The sequence below is a fragment of the Prionailurus bengalensis genome, chromosome C1, assembly GCF_016509475.1.
Source record: "Prionailurus bengalensis isolate Pbe53 chromosome C1, Fcat_Pben_1.1_paternal_pri, whole genome shotgun sequence".
NCBI classification, from domain to species: domain Eukaryota; kingdom Metazoa; phylum Chordata; class Mammalia; order Carnivora; family Felidae; genus Prionailurus; species Prionailurus bengalensis.
In genome coordinates this window covers 42,743,635-42,758,921 of record NC_057345.1, presented here as the reverse complement: position 1 = coordinate 42,758,921, position 15,287 = coordinate 42,743,635, and the positions used below count along the sequence as shown (strand labels likewise).

General features: G+C 41.6%; 1 protein-coding gene across 1 annotated transcript in view; it reads right to left on the bottom strand.

Annotated features, from left to right (window-relative positions):
* The window catches only part of ZYG11A (zyg-11 family member A, cell cycle regulator), a 74,957-nt gene extending 64,545 nt beyond the window's left edge, over nt 1–10,412 (bottom strand). The window contains 1 exon segment of the mRNA XM_043573339.1: nt 9,751–10,412. Coding sequence (XP_043429274.1) covers nt 9,751–9,840 — 90 coding nt within the window. The 5' untranslated portion in view covers nt 9,841–10,412.
* Nucleotides 10,413–15,287: the final 4,875 nt, after the last annotated feature.

The following is a 15,287-nucleotide window of genomic DNA, read 5'->3' as shown; positions in this document are numbered from 1 at the left end:
ACCCTGAATGTGTGTGAAGACAAGCCTATGGTAGCAAATTTTTTTTAATGTTTATTTATTTTTGAGAGAGAGAGACAGACAGTAACAGAGACACAATGCGAGCAGGAGAGGAGCAGAGAGGGAGACAAAATCCAAAGCAGGCTCCAGGCTCCGAGCTGTCAGCAGAGAGCCTGATGTTGGGCTCGAACTAAAAACCTTGAGATCATGGCCTGAGCCAAAGTCGAACGAATTAACTGACTGCGCCACCCAGGCGCCCTGCAAATTGTTTTTTTGTTTATTTATTTTTGAAAGAGAAAGAGCACAAGTGGGGAAAGAGGTACGGAGAGAGGGAGACACATAATCTGAAATAGGCTCCAGGCTCTGAGCTGTCAGCACAGAGTCTTATGCAGGGCTTGAACTCATCAACCGTGAGATTGTGACTTGAGCCAAAGCTGGATACCTGACTGAGCCACCCAGGCACCCCAGTAGCAAATTTTAAGGAGGTATCTATCTACTCAAAATCCACACCAAAACTGACAGCATTCCCCATTTCCCTTTCCCATAAGCAAATTTTTTTAGATCTACCATTTCACTAAAGTAAAGCCAGCCTTTGTTAGCCCATATTAGTTTATATTATATATATAGTTATAGTTTACAGTATCCACTCAAATTCCCTCCCAGATTTTGGCAAAAGCCTAGCCTCCAATCCCAAGTTATTGATATTGGTAAATGTCAAAGATTTAGGGTCTGCTTACAGTGATGTTTTCCACTTTATCTGGATTAGGTGGGGGTCCTGGGGATTTCTCTTACTTTGCAAATGTTTGTAACATTTGATCCCAAATATTTAGTTTTAAGATTTTCTAACATTATTTGCCATATTACTACATGACAGCCCCATTTAAAAAATATAGCATAGTAGGGATGGCTGGGTGGCTCAGTCAGTCAAGCACTTAATCTGTTAAACACTTAATCTGTTAATTTAATCAGTTAAGCACTGACTCTTAATCTCAGCTCAGGTCATGATCTCACATTTTGTTGGACTGAGCACAGCATAGGGCTCTGCACTAACAGTGAGGACCCTGCTTAGGATTCTCTCTCTCCTGCTCTCTCTTCCCCTCCCCTGTGCACTTGCTCTCACTCTTTCTCTCTCAAAATAAACATTTTTTAAAAAGAACAAAAATGGGGCGCCTGGGTGGCGCAGTCGGGTAAGCGTCCGACTTCAGCCAGGTCACGATCTCGCGGTCCGTGAGTTCGAGCCCCGCGTTGGGCTCTGGGCTGATGGCTCAGAGCCTGGAGCCTGCTTCTGATTCTGTGTCTCCCTCTCTCTCTGCCCCTCCCCCGTTCATGCTCTGTCTCTCTCTGTCCCAAAAATAAATAAACGTTGAAAAAAAAAAATTAAAAAAAAAAATAAATAAATAAAATAAAATAAATAAAATAAAAAGAACAAAAATAAAAATATAGTATACTAAAGACTAAATCCACATAAAAGATATTTAGAAATTTATAAAACATTCAGGGGCACCTGGGTAGCTCAGTCGGTTAAATGACCAACTTCAGCTCAGGTCATGACCTCACAGTTTGTGGGTTCGAGCCCCACGTCAGGCTCTGTGCTGACAGCTCAGAGTCTGGAGCCTGCTTCGGATTCTGTATCTCCCTCTCCCTCTGCCCCTCACCTGCTCATGCTCTGTCTCTCTGTTTCTCAAAAATAAATAAACATTAAAAAAATTAAAGAAAATTTATAAAACATTTCAAATATAAAAATAAAATATAATATAAAGTATATTTTTAAAATACGCTTTTGTATTTATCCCATAGCTTAAAATGAATATACCAGTATGTTTGCAGTCCCTTTCTGATGCTATTTCCCATCCCTTCACCCAGAGACAATCATTATCTTGTATACTATTTAGTTCTCCATGTCTGTAAACTTTATGTAAGCAGAATTGTACTACAGCACTTGCCACCTACCTCCTACCCAGACTCACTCCTTAATCTTCTCTACCCTGCTCTCTACTGGAATAAAGCAGATCTCCTGAACAGATTCCCTTGCCCTGTCAGTTTGGTTCTGACAACATGAAACTCTCAAAGAAGACAGAAGGGAGGTGAATGAAGTTAGAACATGTATTTGTTTCCTAGTGTGGCTAAAATTACCACAAAAAATGAGATGACTAACTCTGGAAAACAATATGGAGGTTCCTCAAAAAATTAAAAATAGAACTACCCTACGACCCGGCAATTGCACTACTAGGTATTTACCCAAGGGATACAGGTATGCTGTTTCAAAGGGGCACATGCACCCCGATGTTTACAGCAGCACTATCAACAATAGCTGAAGTATGGAAAGAGCCCAAATGTCCATCGATGGATGAATAGATAAAGAAGATTTGGTGTGTACACGTACACACACACACACACACACACACAGGACTATTAGTAGGCAATCAAAAAGAATGAAATCCTGCCATTTGCAACTACGTGGATGGAACTAGAGGGTATTATGCTAAGCAAAATTAGTCAGAGAAAGACAAAAATCATATGACTTCACTCATATGAGGACTTTAAGACACACAACAGATGAACACAAGGGAAGGGAAGCAAAAATAATATAAAAACAGGGAGGGGGACAAAACAGAGGAAACTCTTAAATATGGAGAACAAGCAGAGGGTTACTGGAGGGGTTGTGAGAGGGGGGATGGGCTAAATGGGTAAGAGGCATTAATCTACTCCTGAAATCACTGTTGCACTATATTACAACTAACCTGGATGTAAATTAAAAAAATAAATTAAGGGGCGCCTGGGTGGCTCAGTCGGTTGGGCGGCCGACTTCGGCTCAGGTCACGATCTCGCGGTCCGTGAGTTCGAGCCCCGCGTCGGGCTCTGGGCTGATGGCTCAGAGCCTGGAGCCTGCTTCCAATTCTGTGTCTCCCTCTCTCTCTGCCCCTCCGCCGTTCATGCTCTGTTTCTCTCTGTCTCAAAAATGAATAAAACGTTAAAACAAAAATTTTTTTTTAAATAAAAAAATTAAATTAAATTAAAAAATAAATTAAATAAAGACTGAGAAAAAAAAATGAGATGGCTAAAAACAACAGAAGTTTGTTCTCTCACAGTTCTGGAGAACAGAAGTCCAGAAAACAAGTCCCCTGAGAGCAGGGCCATTCTCCTCTGAAGGCTCAAGGGAAAAACTGTTATCAGCTTGTAGAAGCTCCTGGCTCTCCCCAGCTGAGGCAGCAAAAATGATCTCTGTCTTCATCTTCACATGGCCTTCCTCCTTGTGTCTCCAGGTCTCAAATCTCCCTCCATTCTCTCATAGATTCCACTAATCTCATCAAGATTCTTAACATTTGTTAAGACTTGTTAATGATTTGTTAAGGTTGCCTTGGGCTGTGTCCCCCAAATCACTCCTTTAAAATTAGCCCTCACTCCTTGCTATAGACTGTGTTCCTCAAAAATTCTTATGTTGAGGGGTGCCTGGGTGGCTCAGTCAGTGAAGTGTCCAACTCTTGATTTTGGCTCAGGTTATGAACTCAAGGTTTGTGAGTTTGAGCCCCACATCCAGCTCTGCACGGACAGTGCAAAGCCTGCTTGGAATTCTCTCTCTTTGCCCCTCCCCTGCTCTCTCTCTCTCCAAATAAATAAATAAACATTAAAAAAATTTAATAAGGGGCGCCTGGGTGGCGCAGTCGGGTAAGCGTCCGACTTCAGCCAGGTCACGATCTCGCGGTCCGTGAGTTCGAGCCCCGCGTCGGGCTCTGGGCTGATGGCTCAGAGCCTGGAGCCTGTTTCCGATTCTGTGTCTCCTTCTCTCTCTGCCCCTCGCCTGTTCATGCTCTGTCTCTCTCTGTCCCAAAAATAAATAAACGTTGAAAAAAAAAAATTAAAAAAAAAAATTTAATAAAACAAAATCTTTCCCAAAAAAGTACAATAGGGGAAAAAAATTAAGTACAATTAAAATAGCTTTCAAAAATAAAGCTGAAATAAAGATATTCTCAAACAAAAAGCAGAGAGAACTTGTTGCCAACCAATCTACACTATAAGAAAGGTTAAATGTTCTTTAAGCTGAAGAAAAAGGAAAGAAGATGAATATTTGGGATTTAAGAAAAAGGGAGTAATGGAAATGGAAACGTGGATAAGGAAAAAAACTTTTTTATTTCCTAATGTCTTTAAGAAATAACTGATCAAAGCAAAAATAAAGAAATAAATTGTGCAATTTATAACATGGAGAAGTAAGAGGTATATTATCTCACTAGCACCAAGGACAAAACAAAAGGGAAAAAAAAATCAAAGAATACTGTTTTAAGGTAAACTGCTATATTTAAAAAAAATTTTTTTTAACGTTTATTCATTTTTGAGAGACAGAGCCTGAGTGGGGAAGGGGCAAAGAGAGGGAGACACAGAATCTGAAGCAGGTTCCAGGCTCCGAGTTGTCAGCACAGATGTGGGGCTCGAATTCACAAATAGTGAGATCATGACCTGAGCTGAAGTCGGATGCTTAACCAACTGAGCCACTCAGGTGCCCCTAAACTGATATATTTTAAAGTAGAATGTGATCAAGTCAAATGTGTATTTTAAAACCCAGAGCTGTGACTCTCAAACTTCTTGGTCTTAGGACCACTTTATACTCTTAAAAACTGGATTCTATCTATCAACATGTTACTACATAAGTTAAAACTCAGAAATCTTTAAAACCTGTATTAATTCATTTAGAAATAAAAGAAGTTAAAAACCCAATTCCACACTGGGGCGCCTGGGTGGCTCAGTCAGTTGAGCGTCCAACTTTGGCTCAGGTCATGATCTCACAGTTCACGGGTTCAAGCCCTACATCGGGCTCTGTGCTGACAGCGTGCTCAGAGCCTGGAGCGTGGTGTCTCCTTCTCTCTCTGCCTCTCCCCTGCTCATGCTCTGTCTCTGTCTCTCAAAAATAAATAAATGTAAAAAAAGAAAGAAAATGGGGCCTTAAAGACCACAGAGGTCCTTAATCCACACTTTAAAAACTGCTACCTTTGAGTGACCATTAAAGACTGACAGAAGGGGGGAGGGGGGAAAGAGACTGGAAGAAGGTAAAGGAGAGAAGCAGAACTAGCAAGTCAATAGGAGAGATAAAATGAAACTTGAAAAGTGTTCAAGTCAGGAAAGGAAGAAACAAAATGACAAACAGGACAAATAAAACACAAATAGCAACACAGCAGACTTTAAACCCAACAATTTTGATAATCACATTTACTCTGATTTAAAAGGCAGACTGTCAGACTGAATAAAAGACCTTTTCTACAAGAGATGTGCTTTAAACATGAACAACCATACAGGATTGTCAAATACCAATCATAAGGAAAACGGAGTTAACTATATTAATGTCAGAAAAAGACTTCAAGGCGAGACTATTACCAGAATACATAAAGATAAAAGGATCAATTCATCAGGAAGACGTAATTCCTAAATGTATATGCACTTACTAACAGCTTCAAAATTCATGAAGCAAACTCAAAGAATAAAAAGAAAAATCCAGAGTTGGAAATGAACATTCATCTTCAAACAACTGATAAAAAACAAGGAGCTGGAAAAGGAGTAAGAATATAGAAAATTAACATTATCAACCAACTTCACCTGACATTCATAGATAAAACCCATATATATTGCTGTACAATATATATCTTTAAGTGCACATAAGTGTGCACCAAGATAAATCATATCTGAGCCATAAAACGAATCTCAATAATGTAAATGGATTAAGGGGCACCTGAGTGGCTCAGTCTGATGAGTGTCCAGCATCAGCTCAGGTCATGATTCTCACAGTTCCTGAGTTCAAGCCTCACCACTGTCAGTGCAAAGCCCACTTTGGACCCTCTGTCTCCCCACCCCTTTTTGCCCCTCCCATGCTTGTGCTCTCTATCTCAAAAAATAAATAAACATTTAAAATATATGTATACAAATGGATTAAAATCATAGAGTATGGTCTCTAACAATAATTATGTTTGAAGTCAATTTACAATTTTTTTTTTTAACGTTTATTTATTTTTGAGACAGAGCATGAACGGGGTAGGGTCAGAGAGAGGGAGACACAGAATCTGAAGCAGGCTGATTTCAGATTCGGCCTGTTCTGAATCACAGAACAGAGCTGTCAGCACAGAGCCCGACGCGGGGCTCGAACTCACGGACCGCGAGATCATGACCTGAGCCAAAGTCGGCCGTTAAACCGACTGAGCCAACCAGGCGCCCCTCGTTTGAAGTCAATTAAAAAAAAAAAAAAGATGTGTGGAGGGCCTGACTGGCTCAGTTGGTTGAGCACCCAACTCTTGATTTCAGCTCAGGTCCTAGAATCGAGCCAAGTGAAGGACTCTGCACTGGGTGAGGGGCCTACTTGGGATTCTCTCTCCCTCTCCCCTCCCCCCCTTAAAAAAAAAGATATGTTAAATATCCCCAACTATTTGGTAATGAAGCAATACATTTCTAAACATCCCATGGCTCAAAGAAGAAATCATAATGGAAATTAGAAAATATTGTGAACAATATACCAGAGTTTATGGGTATTAACCAAAGCACTATTGGAGGAAATGTTTGTATTAGAAACAAGATGTAAGGGTCGCCTGGGTGGCTCAGTCTGTCAAGCGTCCAACGTTGGCTCAGGTCATGATCTTAAGGTTCATGAGTTCAAGCCCCGCATCAGGCTCTTTGCTAACAATTCAGAGACTTGAGCCTGCTTCAGATTGTGTGTGTGTGTGTGTGTGTGTGTGTCTGTCTGTCTCTCTGCCCCTCCCCCACTTGCGCTATGCCTCTCTCAAAAATAAATTTAAAAACATTTTTAAAAATTTAGAAACAACTTATAAATTTAATGCCCTAAGTTTCCACCTTAAAAAGATAGAGAGTAAGTTAAACCCAAGGATAAACATAAGAAATTATAAAGATACAAGCAGAAGAGAAAACAGATGTGCAATGGATATAAATCAAAACCAAAAGTTAGTTCTTCAAAAAGACTAACAATTATTAAATCCCTAGATACAAAGACTAAGAGAAAGTAAAAAGAGAAAACACCAACACCAGGAACAAAAGAGGGAACATCATTACAGATCCTATAAGAATTAAAATGACAAAAAGGTATCCTATGAACAATTTTGCCAATAAATTTGGTAACTCAGATGAAATAGGCAAATTACTTAAATAACTACAAAAACTGATAATCTATTAATAAATGCATCCATATTTAGGAATGTTATGACTCGATAAATTGATGCTTTTATAAAACATAAAATGAAGTATATGAATAGCTCTCCCAAAGAAATTAGTTTCAGTGGCTTCACTGATGAGTGCTATTAAACACCTAAGGAAGAAATAATCTCAGAGTCATGAGTTTGAGCCCCACATTGAGGGCAGAGTTTACTCAAAAGAAATAATTAAATTTTTAAAAAGGCAAAAAATAATATCTATCCTCCACAAACTCAAAAAATTGAATAGGAAAAAAAATTGAACAAGGAACAATTCCCAATTCATTTTTGAGGCCAGCATTATCGTGATACTAAAACTAGATAAAATATTTCTGGAGAGCAATCTCCCTCATAAACACGGGGCATACAAATACTTAACGAAATATCAGCAAATAAAATCCTGTGGTATATAAAAACAATACATCATGACCATGTGGGGTTTAGATGTAAATGTAAAGTTAAATTCACAATCTAGAAAGTCCACCACATTAACAGAAAAACAACAAAAACATATAATCTTAATAAATGCTGAAAAAGCACTTGACAAAATTCAACACACATTCATGATTTTAAAAACACTCCTGGCAAGGGCGCCTGGGTGGCTCAGTCAGGTCACGATCGCTCAAGGCTGTGAATATGAGCCCTGCATCGGGCTCTGTGCTGACAGCTCAAAGCCTGGAGCCTGCTTCTGATTCTGTCTCCCTCTCTCTCCTGCCCCTCCCCCGCTCATGCTCGCTCGCGCGCGCTCTCTCTCTCTCTCTCTCTCTCTCTGTCAAAAATAAAAACATAAAAAAATATATATTTTTTTAAATATACTCCTGGCAAACTAGGAATGGAAGAAAACATCCTTAACTTGATAATGGGCATCTATGGAAAAACCTTTAACCAGTATCATACTTAAAGGTGAAAGATCTAGAATACAAAGATGTTTACTCTCACCACTTCAACATTTTACAAAGGTTCTAGAGAAAATACAATTTAGAAAAAGGAAATAAAAAGCATAGACTTAAAAAAAAGCATAGACTAAAAGGGAATAAAGTTAAGCTGTCTTTATTTGCAGATGACATAACTGTGACGAAAATCTTAAGAAATCTTTTTTAAAAAAGTGAATCTAGCAAGATTGCAGGATGCAAGAGCAATACACCAAAAAATTCTTTGCATTGTTTTTTCCAAAATATTTTTACAGTATCAAAAATAGGGATGAATTTAACAAAATATGTCACAGACCTTTATTATCAAAAACTACAACACATTACTAAATAAAATTAAAGATGACATAAATGGGAAAATATATATAAGCGAAAATGTGTTAATTTTCAAGATTAATTGAAAATAAAATCTTACCAAGAAAACGAATGTATGCAGTACACTATGGAACCAGGCAGAAAATGGGTTGGTTTGATTTCTAGGGAAAAATCTTGTTTCAATTCCAATCAGCGTCAACAAAAAATGTGCTTGAGATACTGTGTGTGCTATATAGTACATGCTTAAAAACCCAGCTTTTCTATTTGCTACAAACAAGTTTACAAATTATATAGCAGCATTAAAAGTGAATCCAACAGAGTACAGAGAAGTACAGGACAAATCGTTGTAGGGCACAACAATCTTCCAACAAGGTATTGCACGTAAAGCACAACCTCAATGAACGTTTCCTTCCCTCCATATTTTAGGTTGAGCCTTAAGTGGATTTTGAGTTCTAAGAGTCGTGGCCCTTGGGGCGTTGTAGAATGTGGAATCTGACCCCAGAACACCCGAAGTCAAGTTCAGGTTCTTAAGCAAATCAACTAACCTTTAGAGTTCTCAACTGCCCTAGACCACAGAAAAATGGAGACTATCAATGCATACAAAAGACTAGAGATAACCGGATTACTCTAGAAACGCGATACTTAACACGCAGCAGAAAATACACTCTCTTGGTTTGCATTTTTGTAGGTGTAGTTTAATAGGAATTCCGTGGAGGGAGGACGGAAGGGGGTACACGTGAACTGAAAGGATTTCAAGTCTTGGGGTTCTAGTCCCCCCACCCCCTCGCCGGACGCACGAGCGGCTTCCAGCTAGAGTTCCGGGGCACAGGCCTCGGGTACTAGGGACTGCTGGGTCACAGTCTCTACGCAGTACCACGTCCACAATGCACGTGGCAGTACGGTCGAGGTCGGGGGCATTTGGGTTCATTATGACAATAATAAGCGCCACCGTCAACTGCCGGCCAAGCCTAGAGAGTTTACGTCCGAACTTACACCACTCAGCAAACGGCGGCTGCCTCCACAGATGAGAATCGCAGACCAGAGGAGGAGATGCCCTCGGGTCAGCCGGGGGGGCGGGACTCGCCCTCGCCGAGCCTGAACGCTGCGGCGCCAGGTCAGAGCGCTCGGCCCAGAGGCTGGGACCCCCGGGACAGAAAACTCCCTTCCAGCGTGCACTTCCCCAGCGACGACAGGAGCCCAGCCTCGGCTCACTCTTCAGACTTTACCCCACGTCAGCCAAACGAACCAGCAAGTGCCTTCGCACAGTCCCCGACGACTCCCTGGCTAGCGCGGCGTCCCGCCGAGGTTCGCGTCCCCGCCCCGGTGCTCACCTGCACCACGCAGCAACCCAGGGCATCCTTCTGAGCGTCGGGAGGGACGATATTCCTGGGCGACAGGCCCGGGTGCAAGAAGTGAACCATGGCGACCCCCGTCGGCGGGGCGGCAGGAGAGAGCGAGCGTCGAGCGCGGACCCGGATCCCGCGAGAGAAGGGGTCGAACCTCGCTGTGAAGCAGCTGAGGAGCGCCCGCTCCCGGGCAGCGCACGCAGCAATCACGCTGCTCCGTCCGGACCGCAGGGGTTTTGAAACGCCCGGCGTGACCACGCGCACGCGCCCGCCGCGGCCTCCCCCTCCCTCGGAGGCCGGACCGCCGCAGACCCCGCCCCCGGGGCCGGCCCGCCCCTCGCCTACCAGTGCCGACCACCACCCCACCCTATCAGGGCCCAACCGTCCTCCTTTGGGCACACCAACGCCACAGAGAGCGCTCACCCAACTCCTACTCACGCCTCTGAGACCAACTTGCCTTAAACCCACACCTCAGGGGTTGATACCTCACTCCTGTAGCCACTCTAGAGTATGCCCACTCTAGAGTATGCCTGTGAAATTGGAAAATAGAATATTTATTTATGTATTTTCAGTACTCTCTATACCCAACGTGGGGCTTCAGCTCAGGACCCAAGATTGAGAGTCCCATGGTCTACTGACTGAGTCAGGCAGGCACCCCTAGAATATATATATATCTATATCTCTCTATATATATCTATATATAGATATATAGATATAAATACTTTAAAAAATATATTTTTAAAGACCTTTCTCCTAAAACTATGGTAACAACACCTCTTTTATCACTCTTCTCTGTTGATCCAACTCCTACCGACACTGAATGAATCAAGTATCAAAAACACTTCTGACTTCCTTTACTCAGCTTTCTTGTGACCTGCAAGGTACTAAGAAAATCCTTATAACCTGCTCCAAGAAAGAAACCCTGAAAGCAGTGAATTAGTACACTTCAGCTAATTTAAGTAAAAATATGTCTTGAAAAGGGTAGTTCTTAAGAGTATGAGCCTTAGATTTGAACCCTGGATTGGAATGCCTGCTCAGCCATCTACTGATTTGTGAACCTTGAGCAAAGTTCTTAATTTCTCTGAAGTTCAACATCCCCATCAGTAAAATGTGATAAGAATGTGTTAGCGCCCAGGGTTGGTGTGTAAAGATTAAACAAGATAACATACATAAAACTATGATAATGCTTGACACATAGCAAGTCCTTAATAAGTGGATTCAAAAGTTAGTTATTTTTCAAGTACAAATACTTTGCAAAATGCTTTCCTTTCACATTTATTCTTTTATTTAATCCTCATTAAAAAAAAAAAAATCCAGGGCTTCTGCATGGCTCAGTCCATTAACTGTCTGACTTCAGCTCAGGTCATGATTTCACTGCTTGTGAGCTTGAGCTCCCTGTCTGGCTCTGTGCTGACAGCTCAGAGCCTGGTGCCTGCTTTAGATTCTGTGTCTCCCTCTCTCTCTCTCTCTGCCCTTCCCCCCCCCCCCCCCCCCGGTCTGTCTCTCTCAAAAATAAACAATAAACATTAAAAAAATTATTTACAGTAGGTATCTCCATTTTACCCACAGAGAAACTGAACACCTGAGAGATTGAATAGACAAGTTAAATTTTACCCACGTGATGAACTGAAAACCTGGGAATCAAAATCTAGTTTTCTAACTCCCAGTCCAGTCAATGTTGGGAGTTTATTTTCAGTGGACTATTATTTCATAACTTCTCTATCCTCCAACTTCCAACACCTCCTCCTCCAAACATATTCTCAGCTTCCTGTTTTACTGAAAAAAAGAAAAGCAATAAAATAAAATTTTAAAAAAGAGCATCCTAAGTTCTCACCATCAACAACTACCCACCTCTCTGTATGGGCAAACTGTCTTTGCCTTACTGCCTATTACTATCAACTATTTTGCTCTTACTTAAGGCCAGCTCCTGTATTTGGACTTGTCCACTAGATCTTATACCCTCTTGCTTAGTCAAAGACATCACCCAGCAACATCCTTTCTTTCTCCTGCATTATCATTTGTCCCCTTTCTTGGATCATTGACACCAGCACATAAACAAGCTGAGGGATACCTGACTGGCTCAGTGGGTGCAGCATGCGACTTATGATCTTAGGGTTGTTAAATTTGAGCCCCATGTTGGGTGCAGAGATTGCTTAAAAATAAAATATTTAAGGGACACCTGGGTGACTCAGTGGGTAAGCATTCAACCCTTGGTTTTGGCTCAGGTCATGATCTCATGGTTCATGGGCTCGAACTCCTGCTTAGGATTCTCTCTCCTTCTCTCTCTGCCCCTCCCTGGCTCTCTCTCCTTCTTTCTGAATAAATAAATAAATAAATACATAAATAAATAAATAAATAAGTAAATAACTTCAAAAATAAAGTCTTTTAAAAAAAAATAAATTTAAAAAAAAGCCTATACTGGGGCGCATGGGTGGCTCAGTGGGTTGAGCGTCTGACTTCGGCTCAAGTCATGATCTTGCAGTCTGTGAGTTCCAACCCCACATCGGGCTCTGTGCTGATGGCTCAGAGCCTGGAGCCTGCTTCGGATTCTGTGTCTCCCTCTCTCTCTGACCCTCCCCCACTCATGCTCTGTCTCTCTCTCTCTCTCTCTCTCTGTCAAAAATAAATTAAAAAAAAACATTAAAAAAAAAGCCTATACTCTTTCCATAATTAAAAACAAAAAAATACTTTTGACCTAATTATTCAGGTTGTAAAAGTCAAAAACAAATGGAGACCACCCTCAAAAATTCCCTGAACAGAAAAAAACAGTTAGTTGTACAAAGTTTAATTTAATTTATTTTGCAAGGCTAACTTAACCTGGGTCATTTCTTGCTTATGCTTCTGAAAATAATAAGCAAAACTTAAACTGTTTCCCAAGGTTGGTATGAGGTAACCACTGATCAATTCCTTATCATTTAAGAAAACTCTAATATTATAACCAACCACTGTGAAGAGTAATCACTGCTTTCTCACTATATAAGCTGCTTTATAACCCCTGAGCCTCATTCCATTTCTTGGTTTTGAGTGCTCTTGGTTTCCAGGGTTTTGGTGTGCACAAGAAACTTATACTAATCACTACTTTGGTAATTCATTGGTTTTTCTACTGCTTCTAAACTTTTGACAACATACTCCCCCCCCATCTCTTCTACTCTGTTTACAGTAAAACCTCTCTAAAGTGTGGTCTGTACCTGGTGTCTCTTACCATTTTCTTTCACCCTGGCCACTCCACTAAACAGTTCTTGTCAAGTTGATAAATGCACTTTTCATTCTTCATCTTATTTGACTGTTCAGCAGCATTTGACCCAAGTGATTTCTTCTTCTCTAAAATACATTCACAAAAAATAATAAATAAATAAATACACAAATAAATAAATAAATAAATAAATAATACTTTCATTTAGCTTCCAGAATACATCTCTTCCCCCCCCCCCCCCGCCCCCCGCCCCCAACCTCTTTCTTCTTTCTTTCTCTTTTCCACCTACCTCACTGGCTGCTCCTTCTCATCCTCCTGATTCCTCATCACTCAGAATTCTGCTTCTTTGTGTATGCCAGGACTCAGTGCTTGTATACCTCTCCTCTATCCATTCTTTTACTTGTGGGGATTTTATCTAGTTTCATCACTTTGCAAGCAATCTATATGCTGATGTATCCCTATTTTTTTATGTCTACCCCATGCCTCACTTTCGAACTTCAGACTCATACCCAGCTGTCTATTCAACATATAGACAACCTGGTTATATAAACAGCCTCAATGTGTCCAAAAGTAAACTCTTGATATCCTCCCCCTAACTTGCTTTTCTTGCCAGTCTTTTCTATTTCAGTATATGTGGCAATTTCTTCATTTTCAGTTGCTTATGAAATCTTGGAAATCATTTTTAACTCTTTTATTCTCTCTCCTTTTTTAAGAATAGGCTCTTGGTCCAACATTAGGGCTGAACTCATGACCCCAAGGTCAAGAGTCCCATGCTCTACCAACTGAGCCAGCCAAGTGCCCCCTTGTTTTTTATTCTTATATCACCTATCCTACCTTTTAAGAAACCCTTGGTTCTATCTTCAAAATATATCTAGAGATTATCTATGCTCTACCTCTTCCCTGGGCCAACAGCTTGTCATTGCCCGCTTGGATTTTTTTTTAATTTATTTTTTTAATGTTTATTTATTTTTGACAGAGAGAGAGAGACAGAGCATGAATGGGGGAGGGTCAGGGAGAGAGGGAGACACAGAATCCGAAGCAGGCTCCAGGCTCTGAGCTGTCAGCACAGAGCCTGACACAGGGCTCAAACCCACAGACTGCAATATCCTGACCTGAGCCGAAGTCTGACACTCAACCAACTGTGCCACACAGGCGCCCCTGCTTGGATTTTTACAAGATCCTCTTATCTGGTTTCTCAGCTTCCGCCCTTGCTCCACTGAAATCTATTCTCAAAACAGGAGCTGGGGTGATCATTTTATTTTATTTTTGTTTAACGTTTATTTATTATTGAGAGGCAGAGAGACACAGAGTGTGAGCAGGGGAGGGGGCAGAGAGAGGGGGAGACACAGAATCCAAAGTAGGCTCCAGGCTCCAAGCTGTCAGCACAGAGCCTCACGCGGGGCTTGAACTCACAAACTGTGAGATCATGACCTGAGCCAAAGTTGGTTGCCTAATCAACTGAGCCACCCAGGTGTCCCATGGGGTGATCATTTTAAACGGTCATGTCACCCTTCTAAACAAAACTCTCCTATAACCTCCCATCTCATGAAGAATAAAAAAATTCTTAAAGATGGTGCTCTAACGGGAACAAAACATAAGAGACTCTTAAATATAGAGAGCGAACAGAGCATGCACCAGTGTGAGCAGGAAAGGAGCAGAGAGAGTGGGAGAGAGAGAGAATCCCAGGCAGGTTCTGCACTGCTAGCACAGAGCCCGATGCTAGGCTCGAACTCACAAACCGTGAGATCATGAACAGAAACCAAGTCGGAAGCTTAGCAAACTGAGCCACCCAGGCGCCCCCAGAAATGTACTTTTGCACACGTTGTTGTTCACTCTACCCCCCCCCCCCCACCTAATTCCCATTGATCCTTTCAATCTCACTTAGATGTTAATTCCTCTAGAAAGCCTTCACTGACATACCCTACTCTCTTCCTGCCAACTCTGAAGAAAAGGTAGGGAAGGATTGTGCAGATGTAGATAAACTGAGAAGTTTAAAGAAATTCAACCTCTCAGTGCACCTGGGTGGCTCAGTCAGTTTGTAATGCCCCCGATTTCGAATTGGAGAGACCACCAAGGAGCCAATACTGATGCAAACGCACGAGGGTTTATTTGCAAGCTCGAGCTTGGGCCCAAGTATACCCGACACAGCGGAGCAGGGACTTGGCCCCTAGGTTAAGAGGCGTAGCAGTTTTATAGGGGCCAGTGGCCAATGAGATTGTAACACACACAGAAAGTTGCATAGTCATGTTAGTCCACACGCAGGTGGCCAATTGAATTACAATTTACCCTATAGTAACTGTTTGAACTAGCCTATCACTCTGGTCAGAAT